We start from the raw sequence: 24048 nt of genomic DNA, 5'->3' as shown, positions 1-24048 counted from the left end.
GATCCCCTTACTGCACGCCCTGGTGCATGTGGGGATGACTCTCTGTACAACAGAGGACAGGTTTCTACGACAGTGGGCTTGTTAAAGTGGTTCAGGTGGGCCGTCCAGGGTCACAGCTGGAGTATCCAGGTAGAGAGACCCCCCAGGGCTGATGGGGAGGGCAGGAGGCCAGCACGCACATAGAGAGGATGGGGGCGACCTCGTCCAGGGACGCGATGAGGATGCCAATCTCGCAGATGCAGGCGGTGAGGAGCAGGGCCCACGTTGGCTCTCCATTGGCTTTGCCATGGCCAAAAACCTGAGGACACAGCAACCGTCACAGGGGCGTGAGACCCTAAGGACTTCTTGTCTCTCTCCTCCCGTCCTGGGGACCAGTACAGGAGAGGCAGAGAGAGAGGGAGGCTGCGTTTCTCATCCTTTAAAGGTACCCGAGGGGATACCAGGTTTTTGCTGTATCTTGCCCACCCTGACATTGGTACCCGAGTGCAGGGAAGTTCAGATGATCCCTGAAGGGGAACAGGAGGGGACAGATGGAAGAGGAGCTCCAGGCGGCCAGCAAGCAGCTGTGACGGAGTTCATCATATATATATATTTTTTTAAAGCACCACAGAGAGCACTCTCCTCTCACTCCCCTTTGGCTGTCTCCCTGAGTCCCTGCCCAGTCACAAGGCCCAAGGAGGACCATTTATTTTTCTCCCTAAGAGCAAACAACCCTGCCCAAAGAGATGGCTCTGAGCATGGGCCAAGTCCCAACTAAAGCACACCCATTTTTCATAGTGGCATCACAGACAGGCAGAGACCAGAAGGCAGTTCGAGGCTTGCTGTGGCCTCTGCTCACCGGGTGGCCTCGCTGGGCAGGGGCCTGGCTGGCTGGTATAGGGGGTGGACTATCGGCCCACGCCTTGCCCACCACTGACCTGGAGGAAGGGCACTATGCCATCGCGGGAGATGGCCTGCAGCAGGCGAGGGGCCCCCGTGAGGCTCTGCAGCCCAGCCCCGCAGGTAGAGAAGAAGGATCCGATGACGATAACCCAGGGAGACGGCCAGGCCAGGGTGCCCACCACCAGATTGCCGTTCACAGCTTCGCCAAACCTGGAAGGAAGCAGTAGAAGATAGGAGATGCTGGGTGAGCAATGCCACCTGGATTTCCAAAGGGCCCCCATGCCAACTGCGGGGCCAGCCGTACATCCACCATGGGGCTTGGCTGTGGAGGGGTGAAGGGACAGACAAAGTCCCTGATGATGTGGGCTGTCTGTGGGGCCTTGGGCAAGACATTCAACCTCTCTGTGCCTCAGTTTCTTCAGCTGTAAAGTGAAGATCATTATAAGCCTATCTCATATGATTGGTGGGAGGAATAAGGAGTTAACATATATAAAATGCTTAGCACAGTGCCTGGAATTTAGTGGCAACTCAATTTTTTTTTTAATTGAGATATAGTTGATGTACATAAGATTATATAAGTTTCAGGTTTACAGCATAGTGATCCACAATTTTTAAAAGTCATACCTCATTTATAGTTATTATAAAATATTGGCTGTATCCCTTGTGCTGAACAATATATCCCTGCAGCTTATTTCTTTTACACAGAGTAGTTTGTACCTTTTAACACCCTACCCTTATCTTGCCCCTCCCCGCTAACAGTGATTCTAGAACATGGTCAATTGAATAAGACTGTGTCATCCTGGGCAGATATCTTAAACTGTGTCTCCACCTGAAAAATGGGGATTCTGGCCTCATCACGTGGTGACATGATGTGGTATGAGAATCAAGAAGAGCATTTTCTAAGCATTTTCTATTTTTAAGTCAGGGCCATTTGGCCTCCTCCTAGACGCCCTGACTCAGTTCCCTCCCTGCTATGAACCCATCCACACTAGCAGCCAGAGTGAGCCTTCAGAGACCACAAACTGGCCACTTGGCACTGTCTTAAAACAGAAGGTGCTGCCGCAGTGGGTGGAGGGAGTCCTGGCCCTGGGGTGTGCGAGCAGAGGTGTGCCTGATGCCCACCCCACCCTCCCCAGAACAGGCTCCTCCCTGAGCCCCTTACTTACTTGTCCCGAAGGACGACCCCCTCGATGCAGGCCCCGAACAGGACAACGGAGCTGATGTCTGCAGCAGAGGATGAAGGAGAACCCCCAGGGTGGCATTCCCCATCCTCCCAACCTCTCCTGAGCCAGCCAGATGAGACAGCAGCTTCAGAGACCCTCCGTCTAGCCCTCCCCACCCACAGCGGTACCCGCCAGCCATGCAGGATACAGACAGCGGACGTGGTGGCAATGGCCAGGATGGTGCCAGTGGGGATCGACTTCTGGGCATCCCGCAGGTCCCCAGAGCGGTTAGAACCAGCCATGATCCCTGTGAACAGAGGAGCACCTAGGACAGGAGCCGTGGGAGGGCAGATGGAGACAGGACACCAGCCTCCGAGTCATGAACCCGGGAGTCTAGTCCGGGCCCACCGACTCGTGTGAGAGCTTGGGCGTGTTACCTGGCTACTCCGGGCTTTAATTCCCTCACCTGTCCAGTGGGAGGTGAATTGGATCCTGCTTATGTGATGGGGCTATTGGACTAAGAAATTCCCCACATCATGACGGACTTCCTCCCTACCCATCCACTCCCAGGCAGAGTCTTCCCTCTCTGAGCTCCCCTTCACCTGTGACTGAGGGGAAGTAGATGCCAACCAGCAGGGTGAAGTAGGAGGTCATATCGCTGAAGACATAGGGATGGTCCATGTCGATGGGGGTACCATCTGCCAGGCCCGCTGAGGGCATCCCACGCCTTTCCACAATCACCCCCTTGGTCAGGTAGGAGCTCCATAGATTCTCTGTGAGGGAGACATGACTCTCAGATTTCAGGGTGCCAGAGCTCTGGGGCCAGGAGGCAGGGTGGACAAAAAGAAGGGTCAAAATCAACCAGCTCTTATTTCCACCAACATTTCCTAAGCCCCTGCTTTGGACCAGAGACTTTGCACATGAATCAGATCAAGTCCTTGCCCTAAAATGGTCCAATCTACTGAAGGACATATAGAACAAAGACCTATCTCAGACTGATTCAATATGTCCCAAACTGGTCTCGCCACCCACTCATGGCAAACGGCTCCTTTCCTTTACCCCTTACCTTGGTAAAAGGCACCACCATCAATACAGATCAGCTTGACATTGCTCACAACCATTCCCTATCCTCGTCTCTGTTTCAAAACCATCTCCAACTCCTATCCATTATTCCTCCTAAATATTTCTCAAATACACCCCTTCTCATCTTTCTAGTGTTTCTCCACTCTGTCGCTATTAACTTGTAGTGATAACTATGATAAGAACAGGCAATTCTTCGTGTGTCGGGGCGGGGGCCGTCCCCTCACATTGTAGGGTATTTAGCCACATCCCAGCCTCTACACACCAGACACCAGTAATAACCCTTCAGTTGTGACAACCAAAAATGTCTCTAGATGTTGCCGCCTGTCTCCTGGGGTGGGGTGGGGGTGCAAAACAGGCCTGATGGAGAGCCAGTTTGTTGGCATCCACCACTCTCAGAAAACCATCATATCTCACCAGGACTCAGCATCAGCCGCCTCCTAGACTTCCTGACTCAGTCCCCTCCCTGCTATGAACCCATCCACATTAGCAGCTGGAGTGAGCCTTCAGAAACCACAAACTGAGCATGTCCGCCCCTTACTCAGAACCCTTTGGTGGCTCCTCATCACCCTCAGAGCACGGTCCCAACTCTTCAACATGGCTTCCAGGGCTGACCACAGTCTGGCTCATGTCAGTCTCTCCAACATCATCTCTTGCCCCTCCTTCTCTTGCACTTTATGCCCCAGTCATACCAAATTACTCTTGGTTGGAAGGGCACAATATGCTCTTCAGTGTCTGCATGCTTTTAGCCAAGCTGTTCTTCTGCCTGTAATTCCCTTATTCCCCTTGTATAGCTGAAAGTCGCTTATTTGTTCTTCAAAACCCTTCTCAGATGAATCCAGGAAGCCTAGCCTTACCTCCTTATACACATGACCGCTCCCTCCCTTGGGAGAACTCTGTTCATTGAATGCACGTCTACACATGTCATAATTTATTTGCTCTTACATCTGTCTCTGCTATTAGACTTGTTGAGGCCAAGAACTGTGACTTATTTATGCTGTGTTCCTGGTGCTCAGCACAGCGCTAGGCATTTAGCAGGGGCTTAGTGAATACTTGCCAAACTGATGGCTTTCTTTCCCACTAGATGGAAAGACATGCAAAGGTTCCCTTTCATCTCTACCCCTCTGTGATTCCAAGGATAGAACGTGGCCCAGAGTAGGTGCTCAATTAAAACGGATCGAATTTAACTGAATCCCAAAGAGAGTCCCCTAATCCTAACTGATTAGTCCACAATCCCTGCAGTGTTCCCTGGACACCAGACCTCTTCCCTCCCTCAGACCTTTGATGAGGCCACTGGCAGCGCCAGGAATGCCCTGGATCTCCGTGACATTGTTTCGCATGAAGTACTCATCACAGGTGGCGTTGAGGAATCGGGAGGAACAGAAAAGGCCCCAGAGCCGTGTGGTCACTGTCTCATTTCCTTCCCACGCCAGCTTGGCACAGACATCAAAGCCATGGCGAGACAGTGTGCGGTTCCCCAGGAGGCAGATCCTAGGGAGAGAAACAAGGGAGGGAGGAAGGTGGGGAGGGACGTAACCTTGCCCTGGTTTTATGGTAGAACCACCAGGGGAGCACGAAGAGACACAGATGCCAGGGCCCCATATTCAGAGATTTCTATTTAATTGGGATGGAGACCAGGATCAGCATTTTTTCAAAGCTCCTAACCACTGGCCCACTGGGGAATCTCCTCCCTCCCCAGTGACTCTAGTATGAGCCAGGGCAGAGAACTACTGCTTTCCTGCGATGCTATTTCAGCACCATGGACAGCACTCCCAATGTGCCATCCTTCTGAGCCGTGTTATGTATGTAGGGGAATGTGTCCTAGGGAGAGAGGCTGAACCAAGAGGGACCTGAGCCCCTAGACCCTCTCTTCTGTGTCCTGTCCTACAATAGAGAAGGTGTTTAATACTAAGAGGTTGTCTCATTCCAGAAGGTTGTTCCCCACCCAAGAAAGCTTTCCCTCACACAGACTGGTCATCCCTTCAGAAATCTTTCCACTTGACTCTTCCTAACTCCACCTGAGTGAGCGTGCTCAGCCATGTCCAACTCTGTGACCCCATGGACTGTAGCTTACCAGGGTGCTCAGCCCATGGGACTTTCCAGGCAAGAATACTGGAGTGGGTTGCCATTTCCTGCTCCAGGAGATCTTCCCAACCCAGGGGTTGAACCCATGTCTTCTGCTTGGCAGGTGAATTTTTTACCTCTGAGCCACCCAGAGGAAGCCCAGTTCACCAGCAAGCAGTTGACCCTTACAAAGGACACTGTGCCCACCTCCAAAAAAACTTACCCCACCCTAAAGAGATTTACCTGAAACCAAGAGAGGTTTTCCCTCCCAAGAGAGTTTACTCTGAATCCACAAACACTCCAATTCTGAGAGATAGGGGCGGGCGGGGGGTGGCAGAGACTAGTATGAAGACCCTGAAACCAGCCAGGGAGGAGGGGGAGGGTGCCCGAGGCACAGGGCAGCAGCACTTACGGGAAGTTGGGGGGGTCGAAGGCAGACTTGATGACCCCAGCATAGATGGCCAGGATGGAGAGGATGACACAACCCAGGAAGACAAGGGCGAACTTGTTGACGTACTTGACGCCCACAAACACCACAGTGGCCATGCAGGTGAGTACACAGGTGCCATACACACGCATATTGTTCAGCATGGCTGCCGCCTCCCCGCTGGCATCTTCTGCCTTAAAAATGGCCATGGCTGGGAAGAGATAAGCCTGTGGGAAAGGGGTGAGGCGGTCAAGCAGATAACCCAGTGGGGACCAACAAAGAACCACCCCAAGGAAATACCCTGAGGCGCAGACAGGGCTTTGGAGAAAAAGATAACTCTTCACAGCATATTTACAGTAATCCGAGACTGGGAAGGACATCCAATGATAGGGTCTGTCCTACAAAGACTAGTCATTATACAGTCATTAAAAGATGATACTGCAAAAATGTTAGGAGCAATTATTAATTTCTATCATTTTTGTTATCAAGTATAAGTATTAATGATTATTTATTGTCTTTATTATTTAATTAGAAAGGCAGATATAAATTAGACATTCATCCCTAGAGGATTAGGTAAATTAATCATGGTATTTCCAAATAGATTATGTAGCTACTAAAAAGGACAACAAAGATTTATATGAACCAACTTAAAAAAGCTATCCCTGTTAGACTGGGTAAAAACAATCTATTTTTAAAGAGAATGTGTCTTATCTCATTTTTGTAAATACATATATGTGTACTTACATGTGAATATATACACACATACGTGTGTATATATGTCTGTCTGTGTGTAGATACATCAAAATGTTAACAGTCGTTTCCCCTGAATGGTAAAAATGTGAATAATCTTTATTCTTTTTGCACATCTGTATTTCCATAATTTCTATATGAAATATTAATATATTTATATTGTTACAAAAGTTATTTTCAGTTGTAAGTGATATTTGCAAAGAGAGGTTTGAACTATTAGAGAAATCTATAGGGTTTTATAAAGACAAAATACAATATCATAAAGAAAAACAAAAACTAGAAGGATACACCAAAATGTTAATGATGACTTTCTTTAGGAGATTGTTATTTCCCTTTTTACATTCTTTAATTTTTTCCAATTTATTTTTTTTAATTTTCCAATTCAATGGGTAGAATTGCTTTTATAATAACTTTTTAATGTTGTAAAAGCCATAGAGGTCTATTATTATTCTCTCAAAATTTGGCTTCTTGGGTCTTCTATTCTCCACCTATCCTTCCTGACCCGGGACCTCTCCAATCTGCCCCCAAGCCAGAAGCTGAAACATCTGTTAGTTCTAGTTCTCTAAAGCAGTGCAGTTGGGGGGACATGCACAGGCTTCAGAGTCAGAAAGACACAGTTTCACGTCCCTTCCACATGTCCCTTTAACTCTCTGAGCCTTGCCTTCCTCATCTGTAAAATGAAGATATCTAACTCATGCAAGAGTCGTGAGAATAAAATAAAATGATACATGGCCAGCCACGGGGCCTGGGTAAAATAAGTGTTTGGGAAATGTCAGCCCAGCTCTCTCTATACCAAAGAACCTTCAGCTCCCACTTCCTCCTGCAGGGGCAGGAAGAACTGAGACCCCAGTCAGCAGCTGTCCACTTCAGACACTGCCCAGGGCCCTGACTGCTCATCAGTCACTGCTTCTGACAGATCGCTTTCTCAGCTCCTTCTTCTCTGCAACCCGCCAGCCATCTGCCCTCTACCATGAACATCCACAGAGTGCCTAGCACACTGCCCCCTGGCACGTAGTAGGCAATCATTGAGGGACATGACTGTTATCATTTCTACCATGACTGTACTCTTCCCAACCCACCTCTGACAGTCGGTTGCTGAGTGACCTTGCGCAAGTCGTTTCACCTCTCTGAGCTTCTCATTTGTAAAATGGGCATAATAATACTTAAACCTCGTGAGGATTCAAGCTAATGACTGTAAAGCCCTTGGAACTCTGCTGAGAGCACAGTGGGTGCCTGATAAATGACAGCTGTTCATGTTACATAATTAGTGTATACTGTCTCCCCAACTAGACTGTGAACTCTTTAAAGACAGAACCACATCTGATATCCCTCTGGCCTTACTGAGTGACCCAGCCTACAAGAGGTGCCCAGGGAGCATCTGTTAACTGACTGACAGCCCGGGACCCACGCTTCCTCCCCGGCCCCTCTTACCAGCAGGATTTCGATGGTGCCCAGGATGTACATGGCCCCAGCAAAAGTAGTGCCCAGGTAGAAGCAGAGGCCCACAGCGCCCCCAAACTCTGGACCCAGAGACCTGGAAATCATGTAGTAGGAGCCGCCAGCTGCAGAAAGAATCCAGTATTGGCAAGAGGTTCGAGGGACCCTGGGCTGCTATAGGGGTGAGGGGGGATCAGAGACAGTGGTGGGCAGGGCCTGACAAGCCTTACAGGCTGTAGTGGGAGACCCAGCCAAACACTCTGAGTGGCTTTTACAGCACTAATTACCATGTTGCTAATTACCCCTCTAAGGAGGCCATGGCTCAGAAAATAGGATGATGCCAAAGAGGGTCTCAGGCAAAGGGAAGAGATCTTTCATTGCCCCATTCAATACCATCAACAGCCTCCTTCCGCTCCGCTTAAGAGGGCTGCCCCCACCAACTCCACAAACAACACAGCCCAGCCTCAGACCTGCAGTACTGCCTTTCAGAGTTCCTGAGGGCACCCAGAGCTCTGGGCACTGCCCTTCCTTCCTTCCAACCGTCCAGGTCTCCCTCCCACCCAGCCAGGCCCCCTCGGCCTCCAAGCAGCCCCAGTCACGTACCAGGCACAACACCGTTGGTTGCGATTGCACTCATGGAAATGGCCGTGAGCATCGTCTGTGAGAACAGAGATCACCATCAGGGTGGCGGCTACCCCATAAACACCCGCCAAACCCACAAGTCCTCTTCCACTGAGCTTCTCCTTGGTACGGTTCCAGGTCCTACTCCTGCCAAGTCCTTCTTGTCCAGAAAAACCTCTTCTTCACCCAGCACATGGAAGGAACTCGAGCTCTCACATCAGAGAGCTCTGGAAACCCCAGCTTGGCCTCTGACCAGCTGTCTGACCGGAGGAGACACGTCACTTCAGTTCTCTAAGCCTCCATTTCTTCGTTTATTCAATAGGCAGGCGTACCAGCTTCGGCACTGGCTACCGCACATGTTGAGGGGGGAATCACAGGTCACATGTGAGGAAGCACAAATGTCATGGGAAGTAGGTGTTTAGTGAACATGTGGGTTTTCTGAGAAGATGGGAAGAATTCAGCCAGACCTGTTTGGGACCCATCATCCCGTTTTCTTGTGAGTCAAGACCCACCAAATTGTTGACTGTTGTAGGGCTGTAGGTGGATCTGATTTATTAATGTACACCTATCTTTTTTATCAATGAGTCTGCACCCACACCCACACAAAGATCCAGGTGACACCTGGTTGATGGCCATCAGGGATGAACCTGGGAGAGGCTAGAAGGCCCAGTCAGACCTAATTTCCTCTCCAAGATTATATGCAGTGGTTCCTATAAAGAGCTCAGGTCTCATGCCCCCCTTTCCCTTCCCCTCCCACCCCCAGGTCCCTGCTCAAGCCCCAGCTGTCAGGGAACGGGCGAGGGGAGGGAGTCACTCACACAGGAGCAGCAGATGAAGACCATGCAGAAGGCCTCTATGATGCCCGCGATGCCCACCACCCACGTGAGCCGCAGGAAGAGGATGACCCCAAAGATGTTCTGCAGGCACGGCAGGTACACGCCCATGAAGGTGCCCATGCGGGGGGCCTGCCAGGGAGGCTGGCGTCAGTTTCTGCAGCCCCCATCCCTACCAGCACCCCAGGCCCTCTCCTCTTCCCCAAACTTTCATCCCCCTCCCTGCCCCCCCATCTCTACCCCTCATCTCCCATTCCTTCCCCTCCCTCCGCCTCCACCTCCTATCCTTCTGTCTCCACCATCCATCCCTTCACCTGAATCCCTTTTCCTCCCCCGCCTGCTCTCCCCTCCAGCCCTTCTTCCCCAAGGCCCTCACCTGCACAGGCTTCTTTTTTCCACCCTCGTTGTTTTCTGCCTCCTCGTGCTCCCTGCTTCCCTGGGGCAGGTTGGTGTAGTTGGCCAGGCCACTAAGCAGGGAGGACACCATGGGGCTGGTGTCCATCTCCTCCTGCGGATGGAATTTGTCAGTGCTGGGGCACCAGGGTCTAGAGGAGGGTGAGCCAGGTGGTAGGAGGCAGAGAGAGATGGGGACCAGGAGGCAAGCCGTTGAGACTAGGATGAGATGGGCAGGGAGAGAGGGGGTTAGGATAAGAAGTGGAGGAGCAGGGGGAAAGGGAAAGGAAGAAGGTGGACCTGAGGGAGTAATGGAGAGGAGGGGACAGTGCCCCAGGGAAGGAGGGAGGGAACAGCTGATGAAGGCGGAGATGAATCGTGAGGGGAGTCCCAGGACCCCAAGCAACCCACCTCAAACAGGGCCATGTTCTTGCCATCATACTCCTTGCCCTTCTCTGTGTCGGTGCTGTTGATGAAAGGGCTGCTCTCCTTGGGGTTGCCATCACCTGAGAAGGCAGAGGAGTGAGAAACTTGGCATCAACTGTTTGCCACCCGTCTGCCTGGGCACCCAGCTGTGCGGCCACTTTAACTCGCTGAACCTCAGTCCACACATTGAAAAAATGAGCTAATGCTACCTCCCCTGCAGAATTTTAGTTCTATATAACAAACCTAGCGCACTCCCTGGCATGTGCAGGGTATTTAATGAATGTGGAAGTGCTTCCTTGCTCTGGTTGGGGGTGGGGGGGGAGGCGGTCCTACTTCATTCATCAGGGCACCCTAGACTCTCTAGAGTTCCCTCCTTGACCATAACTGGCCCATCCTGGAGTTTGGGAAGTGGAAGCACGCTCTTTCCTAGAGGGGAGGCAGAGACAACTTCAGCCAAGTGACCCCCTTTGGCATGTCCTGTGTCCCTTGTTCATCTTCAGTCAGTGAGTAGTCACTGGATGTCTCCTGCATGCCGCTGTGGGCATGGGGGTGGGGGAATAAAACACAGCCTAAGGCCAGCCCTGCCCTCGGAGAACACAAAGGCAGAAGAGATAAACCCATAGCCAGAAGTTTCCAACCCAGAGTGGTAAGTTGTGTGGCAGAATATGAACAAAGGACTGTGGGAACGCGGGAGAAGCACCCAGCCCAGGCTGGGAGGTCACGGAAGGATTCCCAAAGGAAGTGACGTGTTGGCTGAGAACCGAAGGATGAGTAACAGCTAGACTGGGAGGGAGCCGGGAGGGTGTTCCAGGCAGATGGCAGAGCAGAACAGCATGTTCGATGGCCCAGAGGTGAGAGGGAGCTGGACTGGGTCAGAGGGCCTGAAAGAAGTTTGATCTGGAGGAGTCTAAGGAAAGGAAATGAGGGGAGGGGCGCTGGAGGATGGAGGAGAAGCATGTGAAGAGAATGAGGCTGGGAAGGTAGGTGTGGGCCGGGTCCTTACATGACTAGCCAACCACGTTAAGGATTTTGGACTTCATCCAGAGGACAATGGGAAGTCACTGAAGAGTTTCAGGCAAAAAAGTACCATGGACAAATCTGTGTTTTAGAGCAATCACTCTGGCCTTTTGACAAAGAATAAAGAAGTTAGTTAGCGGGGACTTTCCTGATGGTCCGGTGGTTAAGACACCATGCTTCCACTGCAGGGGGGATGGGTTCAATCCCTGGTTGGGGAACTAAGATCCCGCATGCCCACGTGTGGCCAAAAACCAGAAAAAGAAAAAATGCAGAAGCTAAGGACTTTCAGAAATCTGGGCAAGGACTGGTGATACTCCGGACCAGAGCAGTGTGGAAAAGTGAACAGACTCCAGAATTACTGGCACACATTTCTATGCCAGCTGTGTGCGGATGGGGGAAGGAGGGATCTAGGATAATGCCTGGGTTTCTAGCAGAGGTAAATGGGTGGATGCTGGTGCTATTTAATAAACGGAGGGAAAAGAGGGAGACTGGGGGTGGGGAAGAGGCTGGATTTGACTGACGGTGAGGCACTATAGGACACTCAAGAGAACTTGTCCAGAAGCACTTGGATATACGGAACAGCCCGGGACCCAGGAGAGACGCTGGGCATGAGAATCAGTGGTAGCCCACGAAAAGTTGTGTAGCAAGGGTGTGAAACCATGTGCCTGGATGAGATCATGCAAGGAGGAAGTCTCCAGGGCATTAAGGAGAGGGTCCTTTCAAAGAGACATAAGCAATCCCCACCCCCCACACACAGGCACACTCCCTTGCTTCCAGCCATCACACTTTCTCAGTTTTCAGGGCTGAATCCCAGTAGTAGATATCTCTTTGGACTCGGGGAAACTCTCCAATGACCAAAACAGAAGTGAAGTGGAGGCCCTACATATTCTGAATTTCCTATCCCCTCATCTCCTGACCTCTCTCTCTCTCCATATCCATTCTGCCCAAATCCTCCCCATCCTCTCCTCCTGGAAACCTCCCTTAGTCTCTCAACCTGGGTCCATCCCCAAAGCATGACCTGCTATAAATCCAGTCTCATCCTGACTCTAAACTGTGGAAGTGATGCCTCATGTCCTCAAGGGAAACCCACCACCCGCTGTCTCCTGCCTCCACTTCCACTCCACTCATCAGGCGGAGAACTCCTGACCCCCAGACAGGGCCTCCACCAGCTCACTCTTCTCCTCACGTCCAGGAGTTCCTGGGACTAGCAGACGGGTCTTGCCAGTGGGACCCTGGCACGGACTAGGTGCTCAGCAAAAAGTCTGTTGAGGTGAATTCCCCCGGGCTCCCTTCCTGACCCTCAAGGTCTCGGAAGAGCTCTTTGGGGCTAGAGAACAGGAGAAATAAAAGTGAGGTGGGTCCCTCTTCATTTTTAAGATGCTGACAAGAGGCCTCGTGTTTTCACCACATTATAGTGGGAACTAGGGGGTTGGGGATGAGATGATAAGAAATTTCTTAATGGTCAGGAAAACAGGCTGGAGTCAAGAAGATTTAGGTTCCAGTCCCAATTTCGTTGGCTGTGTCCACCCCTTGGGCAAGTCACTTAAACTAAGCCTCGGTTTCCTACTTTGCAAAGGGATAATAATCGTGTTTAACTCAGGGCTGTGGTGGGGATTAAGTAAAATAATGCCTGTTGGGCGTGTGTGTATTGGGCGCATAAGTGTACTTACTGCTGTTACTATTACAATCACGATTATTACTAATATACGGGGTACCCCCCCCCACCCTGGTCGCCCTGTCCCACACTCCTTCCCCAGCGGCAAGATTTAGGGGCCCGGTCTCCTGTGGGTTCTCCTCCCCGCGGCTCTTCGGGGTTAGGACTGTCAGGCACGAGAGCCCCCCATTCCTTTCACACCCCTCCCCTCCTTCTTCGTGGGGGCGCGGGGAACGTGCAGGGCGGGAAAGAGGGCGTCCTGGCCGGAGACCCAGCATCGAAGCAGCCCCGCGCCGGTCTCCATGGCGACCGCGCGGGCAGAGAGCGCAGCGCGGAGCAGAGCCGGCCACGCGCCCGCAGCGGCTTATGTAACGCGGCGCGCAGCGCGGAGCCAGACTCCGGGCCGGAGCCCAGCCAGGAGATGAGGGCAGAGGAGGGGGCAGCTCGTAGGCTTGACCTGAGTAGCGCTTTTCCACCCGCCGTCTGGACGGGACGCCAGGCCCCCAGCCTGGTCTGCCAGGGCTGATTTCGACCCCTCCCTGGAACCCCGGTTGAGGGGGAGGGGTGAGCTTCATGAGCCCTCAGTTGGGCAGGACCGCGAGGGGCGATCTCGCCCCCATTCCCGTAGCCGGGAGTCAGAAGGCTGGGATAGCGCCGTGCGGCGCGCGCGCGAGAGGCCGGGCCAGACGGAGGCTGAGCCCTCTCCGCCCCCGCCCTCGCCCTCGCCCCCGCCCCCTGGGAGCTCTCAGCCCGAATCGGCTTTCAATTAAGCTGCGGCCGCCAGAGCTCCCAGGGAGGAAACAGGCTAGCGGCGCGGCTTAGGAGCCTCCCCTGGGGGCCTGGGGCCAGGCCTCGGGGAATCCCCAAGCCAGACGAGGGGAGTAGGGGACGGCGTCAGACCCCAAGAGGAAAGGAGACCTGGGGTGCAGAGACAATATCCTTGTGTTCTTTAGTCCAGAGGAGCCTTCTTTCTCCGGTCATTCCCACCTCCCCGAGGTCAGGACCCAGTTCTCCTACATTTCCAAGAACCTAAGTTCAGAGATGCCGGATTTTCTCGGTTTGATGGTCTTCCCTCAAGCCACTTCCCCCTCCCCCCCATCCCATCACGGTCTCCAGGCACCACTGGGAAGCCTTCTTTCTCACTCTGGGGCCAAAAGGGCCTGACCCAGGTCCTGGCCACTCAGAGAGGGAGAGAGAGAGAAAGTCTGCAGGCGAGTCTGCTACACTCAGAGTCTGGAAAACTCGTGGGGAGGGGGCAGAACTGAAGGGAGTCCCTAGTTGGAGTCTGGCTGCACACTCTTTTCTAGGCCACCTGGGACCCGGCAGAAATCCCGTGGCCCAGAAAGGCGCCATCGTCAGGGGTAGGGCAAGCAGGGCCTGGGGGCCTGGACCAAACCCTGCGTCTGGGGGAGCAGAGCCCCCTCCTCAGAGTGGAGACATCTGAAGGGGTTCCCATGTGGGAATGACTGCCCCCACCTTCGTTCCCTAGGAGCAGCGACGGGATGCCCGGCTCTGCTGCAGACTCGACTTTGCCAAACCACCCGCCTCCCGAAGCCTGAAACTGCTATGGAAGAGGGCGCCTGCGGATTGACCCCAGGGTCACTGGGGAGATGAATGAGTTAGCCAGTCAGTAGTTCCTGCCCCTACTCAGCTTCAGGGAGGAAGAAGGGGTGTCAGAGGATGAGGGACCCTGGTGTCCACAGCCTTCCAAGCGACCACTTGGCTCTGACTTGGACCCAGGATCCGGAGGACTTGAAGTCCAGGCTGCCCGTCCCTGAAAGACCCTGCGCTTTGAGTCTTTAGGACCTTGGGCCTTCCCCGGGGGGAGGTCTGCAGGAGTCTTGGCCCAGAGGGTCAAGCAATGCCCAGGGGAGCGTTTGAAGGCGCTGAGCGCAGACAGCCAGAGCAGGAGGTGCGCTAGTGCGCAAGGGACGCAGCGCCGCTGGAGGGTGGGGGGTGGGGGCGGCTGACAGCCGTGATGGATGGCTGAGACCGCTGGGGGGCGGCGGGGGGCCTGGGAGCCCGAGGGGGTGGCTGGCCTCGAAGACCTCGGAGCAGGGAAACCGCGGAGGAGGGCGGGGGAGAGCAGGAGCCACCAACGGACTCGCTCCAAGCCCCTCTGCTCCTAGCGAGTCTCCGCACCCACCGCAGCGCGTCCGCAGTGTCCGCGCCACGGCGCCGGGGATTCGGCCGCTGGGACCCCATTCCTGAGGCCTCACTGGGCAAGCTAGCAGAGCTGGCTAGAGACTCCCCTCTGCCCCACCCTGGAAACCTCACAGCTATCCCAGAGTACCCAGAGGAAAGGGAAAGGGGAAAGAAAAGAGGGTGATCTTGCTTCCCGTCCTGAAAAGGAACCCATGGGAACGCGAGAGGGAGAAGGAGATTCCGCAAAGTAGAGCTGAAAATCCCCGGAGGAGGTTCGCTTCAGTCGGAGGTCGGATCTCGGGAAGCTTTGGGGGAGGGGGCCCGGACTGCATCAAGTGACCCCTTAAGGAGACATCGCAGCCGGACAGGGGCTGTCATATGGCTCCAACCCCCCCCCCCATAGGCACCTTCCCCCCACCTTTCAGCTGGAAGTCTCAAAGCGAGGGACTGCAGCAGACTGCGCCCCCCCAACCCCCGCGCTCTGCGCCAGGACGCCAGGGTCCCTTCTCGGGAAAAGAAGCCCTCCTCCCACCCGTCGAGCTCCACGTCAGCCCATTCTAGCTCTTCCAACCCCTTCCCACCGACTCCCCCGCTTTGCTAGCCCACGTCTGCCCCCCGGCCGCGGGCAGTGGCAAGCCCTCGGCCCCCTGTCCTGGCCCCGGGCGCGGCACATTCCAGCACCTCGCACGGCGCCTGGCGCATTCCAATGGAGCTAGGCTCCAGGCCGACTTGGGCGCCCACCGCCCGGGTCAATCCCAGCCTCGCCTCCGAAGGAGGCGGCCCCCTTCTCTGTCTCTAACCCCAGAGCTGCTTCCTCTCCTCGCCGCCCCCGATCGCTTACCAGGGTTGGCTCCCCCATCGCCGTCCTCGCAGTCCGCCAGGTTGTTTAGCATGGTGGCGGCGCGGCGCCGGGCCCCGGGATGGCTGCGCCGCCTCGCCCGCGCCCCTCTGCCTGCCTTCGCCGCTCTCTCGCTCTCCGCTCCACGGAGGAAGAAGCTGCAGTGCCCGCCCGCCCGGCGCACACACACTCGCACACGGACACACGCTCACACCCGCGCGCGCCCCCTCTCAGCGGCGGCGCGGCTCACCTCATCCCGTATGCAGGAGGCGTGAGCCACTGGCGGGGTTTTGGGAGGGGGGGAGCGAGGGAGGGAGGAAGAAGAGGGGACTAGGGGCGGGCAGTGCGCTCCCAGAGGCCCCCTCTCACGGAACCTGGGGGCTTGCACCAGTGGGATGGAGAGGGTGCTGCGGGGGACGGGGGCCTCGCCTCCCGGGAGCAGACGCAGCTCCGCCCGCCCCCCACTCTCCGGCGCAGGCGGGGCCGGCACGTGGGCAGGTGCCATCCCGCGCCCTAAAAATAACGGCAGGGAACTAGGTCGCGGCCGCGGGGAGGCGGCCCCGCAGCGGCTGCCTGACCAGGGGTCTGGGCTGACCCCTAGAGGGAAGATGCGGGGATCTGAGGCGGCAGGGGGAGCGCGCCGTGGAATATGGGTCCCTGGAGAGCTTGCCTGCAAAGCTGGGCAGGCCGGCCCTGAAGAACGCTGTGGAATCGTGCCCTCGCCCACAATCGCTGCTCAGGAGGCTGGAGCTAGGGATGTGCGAAGGCCAGAGCCTTTAACTCAAGCACCGTGCTGGCCCCCGGGGCGTCAGGGTCAGGGGCTGAACTGTCTGGCTCATCCTGGCTTAAAATGGGAGGCATGAGTCTGAGGAGTTGCAGCGAACCCTTTCTTTCTGTTTAGACCGATAGAGGTCTCAGTGTCTCACCTCAAAGGCAAATTACTGGAGTCCCAAAACAAGGGACCCCACCCCCACCCCCACGAAAGGAACCTGGGAAGGAGAGGTGGTGAGGAGGAGAGAAGGCGGCAGTGAGGTTCTGGAGCGCTGATTCCCCACTGGGGATGGTGCAGCCTCTGGGGAGGGCAGGCCGGTCGCAGGCTGGCCAGGAGTGGAGTGGGGGAGGGGAGAATGAGGCCGCCTGTCGGTTTGGGACCAGATTTTCTTCTGGGGTGGAAGTGTCTAATCCCCTAATCCAGGATTGCTTTTTGAGGATTCCAGAGCTGACATGCTTTCTGCGTTCCTCCTCCTCCCTTTGATTGTCCTGGGACCCTCTCAGCACCCCAAGACTCCAGACTCGATCCCATGGGGAAAGATCTCAGGAAGCAGGATCAGCAGTGTGGACCCTTTGAGCCCCAGCAAGATGGAAACATCCAATGAGGAGAACAGATTTAGGGCAAATGACTTTGAGACTCACTCAAGCTCCCAGCAGTAGCCCTCTAAGTTTCAGGGGAGTTCCAGGCCTGGAGAGGATGGCTTCAATCATTTTAGCTAATGCATAGCTTTCATTTTACAGGTGAAAAAGCTAAGGCTCACTGTTAATGGGGATCGGGGGAAATGACTGCCTATGAACACAATACCAGTGAATGGCAGAACTTGGCCTAGAATCCAGTTTCCTTTATTCCAGCTTAGGACTCTTTTCCTCAACATAACCTCTTTTGAAATGGGTCCTGCCTCCAATAGAAGAGGCAAAAAGGCAGTCATATCCAAACTGCTCAGTGCCTCTCATCCTTGGCTACTAACAAAGGAACAGGGACTGGGTTGGAGATGAACTCTCTCCCTTTTCTTGTGCTCAGGCTTGAGAAGTGCAGGGCCAGAGTGGCCTCTCAGCTTGCAATTGGAGGTGGGCCCAGAGATCTTCAAGGGTCCTAGAAAAAATAAATGTGCACCACTAGCGATCCAGTTCTAGGACGTGAGTTTTTCAGGACCATGGACAGGGCCTGCTGCTCAGATTCTGTTGTCACACATGTCGCTGACTTCAGATTGGATCAACCACCGAGTCTTCAGCAGCTAACTGAAGTGGGACTCTGAGGCATCCTCCAGTAAGATAACCCCTTCACTGGATTTTATGGACACTGGAAGGACTCTTTAGGGTGGAGAGCTAGCTATTCAGACAAGGTGTGAGAATGGGCCTTCTTGGCTTTCCCAGAGAGAAAACCACCCACCCACACACAAAAATTGCAATGAGTTTAAATTGGGGACCGGGGTTAAAGGGATTGCAGGTGGGTAGGCCAGTGTTCAAGAATTTTTAAGCACTGCATTTCACAGACCACCACCACCACCATTATGCTTTTCTACTACTCTGTAGAGACAAGTAATACAGTAAAATGTGTAGCATGTTTGAGAAGTGCTGAGAAATAAATGCTGAGGTTTTTCAGCAATCCTGGGTCTGGGATGTTCCCCTGGGGGTATTTCCCATTTGTGGTCCAGAGCCCTGGCCACTCAGGGAGGGACTGAGCCCACCCACAGAGAAAATCTAGATCGCAAGGGAGTAGATGAAGGCAGGCATGATCCTCTTCCCCTGGGTGTCCCATCTGGGCACCCTCACCAGACCTCCTATCTCGCAAAGCATCCAGGATTCAGGGGACAGTGGTGCTGCCCTGTCCTCTGCCCCGAAACTCTGCACTTCCTTGGGCAAAGCTGGGTTCCTCTCAGGCCCTGAGTATCTCTATCTATAGAATGAAAGAGTGAGGCTGCATAATCCCTGGGCCTTCTTCCCACCCTGAAAATTCTCCATTTATCTCAGACCAAATCCATGGAGCACTTCACGAGGAGCCAAGACCAACTGAGGAGACAGCCACAAGGGGAGACCCCAGTCCTTTGGTTCACAGCCCCCACCTCTCAAGAAGACTGATCCCCATTCTGGTCTCAGGCCAAGCCTCTGCTGTGAGGCTTTCAGAAAACATATTGCAGGCCCTCCTCCACTGGCAGCCTGGCCTTAGCCAGTAAGGGTGACCCTCAGCTCCGAGCCCCAGGAACATGGCTGCAGGCTCAGCACCCCATCCCCGCCGAGAGCCCTCGGAGGATCTAGGGCCAGGGGCATCCTCTCATTAAATCATCACGAGGTGCAGAGCCTGGCACGGGTCTTATTTCTCAACTCTGAGTCTCTAAAATTCATCTCCCCTTCCACTTATGCTTCTCAGAGAGAGAGAGAGAGAGAGAAAAAAGGTCAGGGAAACTGCCTCCTAATATCAGGATTTTGACACTGGAAGGAATTTTGGAAGTTATTTTTTAACCAGTCCTCCTATCTGGGGAAATTGGAAGAAATGGAAAGAAAATAGAAATGGAAAGCTACGAATTTGCTCCATGGGATGAACCTGTGGCAGACTAGGGACTAGAATCTGGCTCCCTGAACTCCAATACAGGGTCCCAGCCACTGAATCAGGACAAGGAGCTGTTTGGAAGAAACTGGAGCCGCTTGACAGGGTCCTCTTTCTATGGAAGGTAGGCGTAGTGTTCCTCTTTCTGGCTCAATCCCTATCCACCCTGTCTCTATATCATTATCCCCACGGCCTAACCCACCCACCCCCAGCTCTGGCCTCATGGAGCTAAGGCCTTGAACTCCGTTCTCCACTCCTCTCCCCCACTGGGAGGGCCCCTCCTCTGGAACCCAAGCCCTCGCCATGAATTGATGAGTCTGGGGCAGAGCACACCCCCCCCCCCACACACACAGGGCCCGCTGCAGACACGTCAACCACCATCATCTCCGTGGTAACCGGGGGCTTAATTAACAGGCTGCAGCCCTGTCACCATGGCAATGGCACCCCGACAGCCCCCCATTTCTCTATAGATTCAGTCTATCTTCCCTGTTTCTCAATCAGGACCCCCTTCTCACTGTACCCACCCCCATCCCCACCCCACCTGGAGAAGCTGGAGCCCACAGATCACTCTGGTTCATTGAGAAGAGGGGAGGGGAGGTGAGGGGGATGAGAGAGAGAGAGAGAGAGAGAGAGCAGCCCATCACCATGGCAACTACAGCCCTGTTCATAACCAGTTTGTTGCCATGGTGATTCCCAAGGCTCACCTTGGGCTGAGGTAGTGGGCAGTGAGGTTCAGAGTCCTGGCTTGAGGAGTGAGTGACCGGAGAACTCCTTGGATAGGCTAGAGATCTCCAGGTCAGATATTTATACCAATAATTCAGTGTTGTTCTTCCCAGTTTACAGATAGAGACTGAAACATGAGGTTTGGGTATGGAGGAGGTAGAGAACATCACCTTTCTAGATCATCAAAGAATCTAAGCATTTTTATGGCTAGAAGGACCCTCAGATAGCTTCCTGTTCAACTTCTTTATATACAGCTGGGGAAATTGAGGCCCAGAGAGGGGAAGCAATGTGCCCAAGGCCATACCACAGAGGTGGGCTAGAGTGTGGATGGGCTACACTGTGGTCTTGCTCTGTCCCCTTAGCACAAGTTGGCTCCCTCTCACTCCGTGGGGACACATCTCAACTCCTCTTAGTCTTAACCAGGCCCATCACTCTTCCCAAGGCTCTGTCTTCCTCCGTGAGAAACAGACATAGCAAGGAGCAATACAAAGGATGGAAGAGTAGCTCAGAGTTGCAACAATTAATCCCAGATCCAGCCAAGTAATCATCGATCTTACCATGGTACAGATGCGGCCACTGAGGCATGTGGGCTACAGCCCAGGATTAGTGGTAGATTCAAGGATCAGCTTTTGAATTGCTTCATTCCTCCCCCATAAGTCATATCCCCTCCTATCCTCTGGCTGCAGGAAGCACCCCCAGGGACAACAAACTCCACTCCCTGGGTCCAGAAGGAAAGACAATGCTTGTATGTAAATGAGCTACGAAACCTCCCCCAACCTTCCCCCACCTTCCACATGCTGCCATTTCTCCCCTAGCACCTGGGTGAGGACAGCTGGTGGGGAGAGCATCCCGCTGGGGCCAGAGCACTGGCTCAAGAACAGCTGGGGGAAAGATACCACCAGATTTTAAGTTCTCCTAGGGAGCTCTTATCTACTTCCCCACGTACTGGCCTACCAAGGAGAGATGCTGGAGGCTGTCTCAGGGCCTAAGAGGTTAAAAATCCACAAAGTAGGGGAAGGGATAGTTAGGGAATTTGGCAAGGTCATGTACACACTGTTATGTTTACAATGGATAATCATTTTAGAATTAAGGGACCTTAACTCTGCTCAATGTTATGTGCCAGCCTTGACGGGAGGGAGGTTTGGGGGAGAATGGATATGTGTATATGTATGGCTGAGTTCCTTCCCTGTTCACCTGAAACTACCACAACATTGTTAATCAGCTATACCCCAATACAAAATAACACGTTTAAAGTTTGGGGGAAAAAATCCCCAAATAACTCTCAAGATGGAAGCATGTGCATGTGCAAGCTCAAGCACACAGGTACCCACCCCACAGACAGACACAGAAATACACACATCAGCATGCCAATCAGCACACTGGCACACAGTAACACACATAAGCACTGACTCACCGACTGTCCCACGGGTCAACAGAGCTAACGTGGGATGCTTCTCCCTCAAGACATGCAAAGATACACACACACCGCCTCTGCCATAAGCCCACGGCATTCCAGATTCACATCCAATTTGCACACACACCTGCACACCCAACACTGGGAGCTGTATTTTACTTCAGTAAGCAGGAGCTTGGAAATAGGAACAGGAAGACTGAACAGTTGCCTTGAGATAAGAGACAGAGCCATCTTATTTTCAGGCCAGTGGATGGGGAATGGCAGGAGAGAAGGCAAAGGTAGGGGAATTAGGAGCCTACAGCCCCTCCCCCCTCACTTGATGAGTGAGCAGTAAGCACGTACTAAGTGCCCAGCTGAGCACTTGGCAGTCAGAACACAAAGGTAAAAGGATGAGGTCCCTGCCCTGGAGATGTAGGAGACACACAAGTGAATAACTTCCATTCACTGGACATGTGCTATAATGGTGCACTGGGTGGGCAGAAGAGGAATGTCTGCCTCTGCCTGGAAGTGAGAGAAAGTGAAGAAGAGTTTCAGAAAAGGTTAAATGAGCTATAACTTACAGAGTGCGTAGGAGTTTCCCTGGCTAATGGAGGTGGGGAAAACAGGGACAGGTATACCAGGAGCAGATGAGGGGAGGTTTTGAATGACTGACTAAAGGGTTTGCCGTTTATCTTATAAATGATGCGGATGCTTATGAACAGGAAGCAGGCAGACCAGTGAGGAGGCTGGGGTCATGGTCACATGAGAGATGATGGATGTTTGGAGCAAGGTGATGATGTCAGAAGGAGAGATGTGGCCAGATTCAGGGTAAGTTTTGAAGGAAGTGACCAAGACATGAGGACCACTCAGATCTGGTGGGAAGAGAAAAGGAGGCGTTGATGGCTCCTAGAGTTCTGACTTTTAAATCTGTAAGAATGGTAAGAACATCACTGAAAATGAGAAAAGGGACAGACATTATGGGAAAGATGAAGAAAGGAAAGAGCCCCCTATAATCCGAGTGACCACGTTCAGTATGCGGTTGGTTCACGAGACTGGAGCCCTGAGGAAATTTAGGCCTCAGTTTGGTCATTTATTCAATGTAGAGGTTCGCCAGATAAAACCTCTAAAAGGGTTTTTGGTGCTTAAGTTTGCTGGGGTCAGGGTGAGCTCACCTGCGGCTCAGCAGCGACCCCTGGTGGCCCGAGGAGGCTCCTCCTCCCCACTTGGGGCCACCTCAAGCGAATTCTCCACCTTCCTTCCAGACCCGAGGGGCATAAGCCGGCCCCTGCGGAGAAGACTGCGTGTGCATCCAGGATGCTAATTCTTCACCGAAGCCTAGAAGGATCCCTTCCCTCCTCTCTCATCTGTACCCTGCATGTAACTTCCATTACAAGACCACCGCGATGGGTTCTCCAGGAAGATGCCCCTGCTCCCGCCAGAGCTGGCTCCACCCACCGTTTGTGGAACTGGAGAAGAGGGAGCTAAGTGAATCCCCGCAGGGACAGGACTAGTGTCCCCACGGATTGCGCCCAGGATCTTAGCTGCCCAGGGTCCCAAACTTCTCTCTCCTGTCTTCTTCGCGGGATCCCCAAGGCGCTGTCCGCGACGCCTCTTGAGGCACTAAGGATTGGAGAGCTAGCGACCCAGGTCCTTGTTTCTTCCCTCCGTCGACTCCTCCCTTACCCTACTGGCCCGAACCTTTTCGTCTCTGGTCCCGCCCTTTTCTGTCCGCAAACCAGGATGGTCTTGCCTCCTTCCATTGGCTCTGGACCCCCACGGCCCGCCCTCTCCCTCCCTCTAGCCCCGCCTTCTCCCTCCCTCTAGCCCCGCCTTCTCCCTGGCTATAGCCCCGCCCCCTACCCGAGATGGCCCAGCCCCCGAGGTCCTAGCCTTCGTATCATAAGACACGCCCCTCGCCTCTAGCCCCGCCCCTACCCGAGATGATCCCGCCCCCTGACTGCGCCCCGGCCCAGCTTCCGAGGCCCTAGACTTCGTATCATAAGACCCGCCCCCTCGCCTCTAGCTCCACCCTCTTCCGTGTGTCCCCGCCCACCTCGAATTTGGCCCCTCCCCTCACCATTGCCCCTGCAGCCCTCCCCGGTCCCACAGCGCCCAGCTCCTCTCCCTTCTCCGGCTTTCCGAGGGGACGGACCCTCTCCCCACCGGTCCCGGTCCCTCCCCTCCCAACCAAAAGCCCGCTCGCCGTGGCCACGCCCCCTTCATCGCCCCGCCCACCCTACAAGCCCCGCCCCCTAAGGCCTCTACCTTTGGCGTCTCCGCCAGAGAGGCTGCGGCGGCGGTCTGAGGCTGAAGGCCCGTGGGGCCCCGAGTCAGAAGACCCGGCGGGCCCCGCCGGGGGCAGCGACGTGACGGTGAACCTGCGGCTCATGGTGCGGCGAGGCGTCGGGGGCTGCGGAACCGGCCCGGATCGCACAAGTGGCCGCAACCTGGCTCCGGGAGACAGAAGGAGCGGATTCCCCCTCCCCGCCGGCCGCCCCCCGCCGGCCGCGGCGCCGCGCAGGGTCCTAGTGCCCGCCGGGCTGTGTGCCTCCGTGTCTGGCCACGTGGCTCTGGGGCCTTGGGCTCTCAATTCCGCTGGAAGCTCTTGAGGGTCCAAACCGCTGGTGAGAGCCACCCCGGCACCAGGTGTCCCCGTGTGTGGCTCCTGGAGCTCGGGTTCTCCTCGTCTAGGTCAGGGCTTCCCTGCTGGCTCAGACAGTAAAGCACCTACCTGCAATGCAGGAGACTCGGTTTCGATCCCTGGGTCAGGAAGATCTCCTAGAGAAGGGAATGGCGCTACCCACTCCAGTACTCTTGCCTGGAAAATCCCATGGACGGAGGAGCCTGGTAGGCTACAGTCCATGGGGTTGCAAAGAGTCCGACAGG

The 24048-nt window shown here is 54.4% G+C and overlaps 1 protein-coding gene across 1 annotated transcript in view; it reads right to left on the bottom strand.

Annotated features, from left to right (window-relative positions):
• The window catches only part of SLC12A5 (solute carrier family 12 member 5), a 34118-nt gene extending 10567 nt beyond the window's left edge, over positions 1–23551 (bottom strand). Inside the window, exons 1-13 of the mRNA XM_052650476.1 lie at positions 23428–23551; positions 10062–10156; positions 9634–9765; positions 9243–9389; positions 8407–8461; positions 7798–7928; positions 5602–5843; positions 4405–4616; positions 2648–2818; positions 2254–2352; positions 2049–2106; positions 918–1092; positions 180–298 (exon numbers count right to left, since the gene is read on the bottom strand). Of these exons, the coding sequence (XP_052506436.1) occupies positions 180–298; positions 918–1092; positions 2049–2106; positions 2254–2352; positions 2648–2818; positions 4405–4616; positions 5602–5843; positions 7798–7928; positions 8407–8461; positions 9243–9389; positions 9634–9765; positions 10062–10156; positions 23428–23551 (1760 nt within the window). The remainder of the gene's footprint in view (positions 1–179; positions 299–917; positions 1093–2048; positions 2107–2253; positions 2353–2647; positions 2819–4404; positions 4617–5601; positions 5844–7797; positions 7929–8406; positions 8462–9242; positions 9390–9633; positions 9766–10061; positions 10157–23427) is intronic.
• Positions 23552–24048: the final 497 nt, after the last annotated feature.

The sequence above is a fragment of the Budorcas taxicolor genome, chromosome 13, assembly GCF_023091745.1.
Source record: "Budorcas taxicolor isolate Tak-1 chromosome 13, Takin1.1, whole genome shotgun sequence".
NCBI classification, from domain to species: domain Eukaryota; kingdom Metazoa; phylum Chordata; class Mammalia; order Artiodactyla; family Bovidae; genus Budorcas; species Budorcas taxicolor.
The sequence above is the reverse complement of the archived record's forward strand: the minus strand, read 5'-3'. Positions and strand labels throughout refer to the sequence as shown.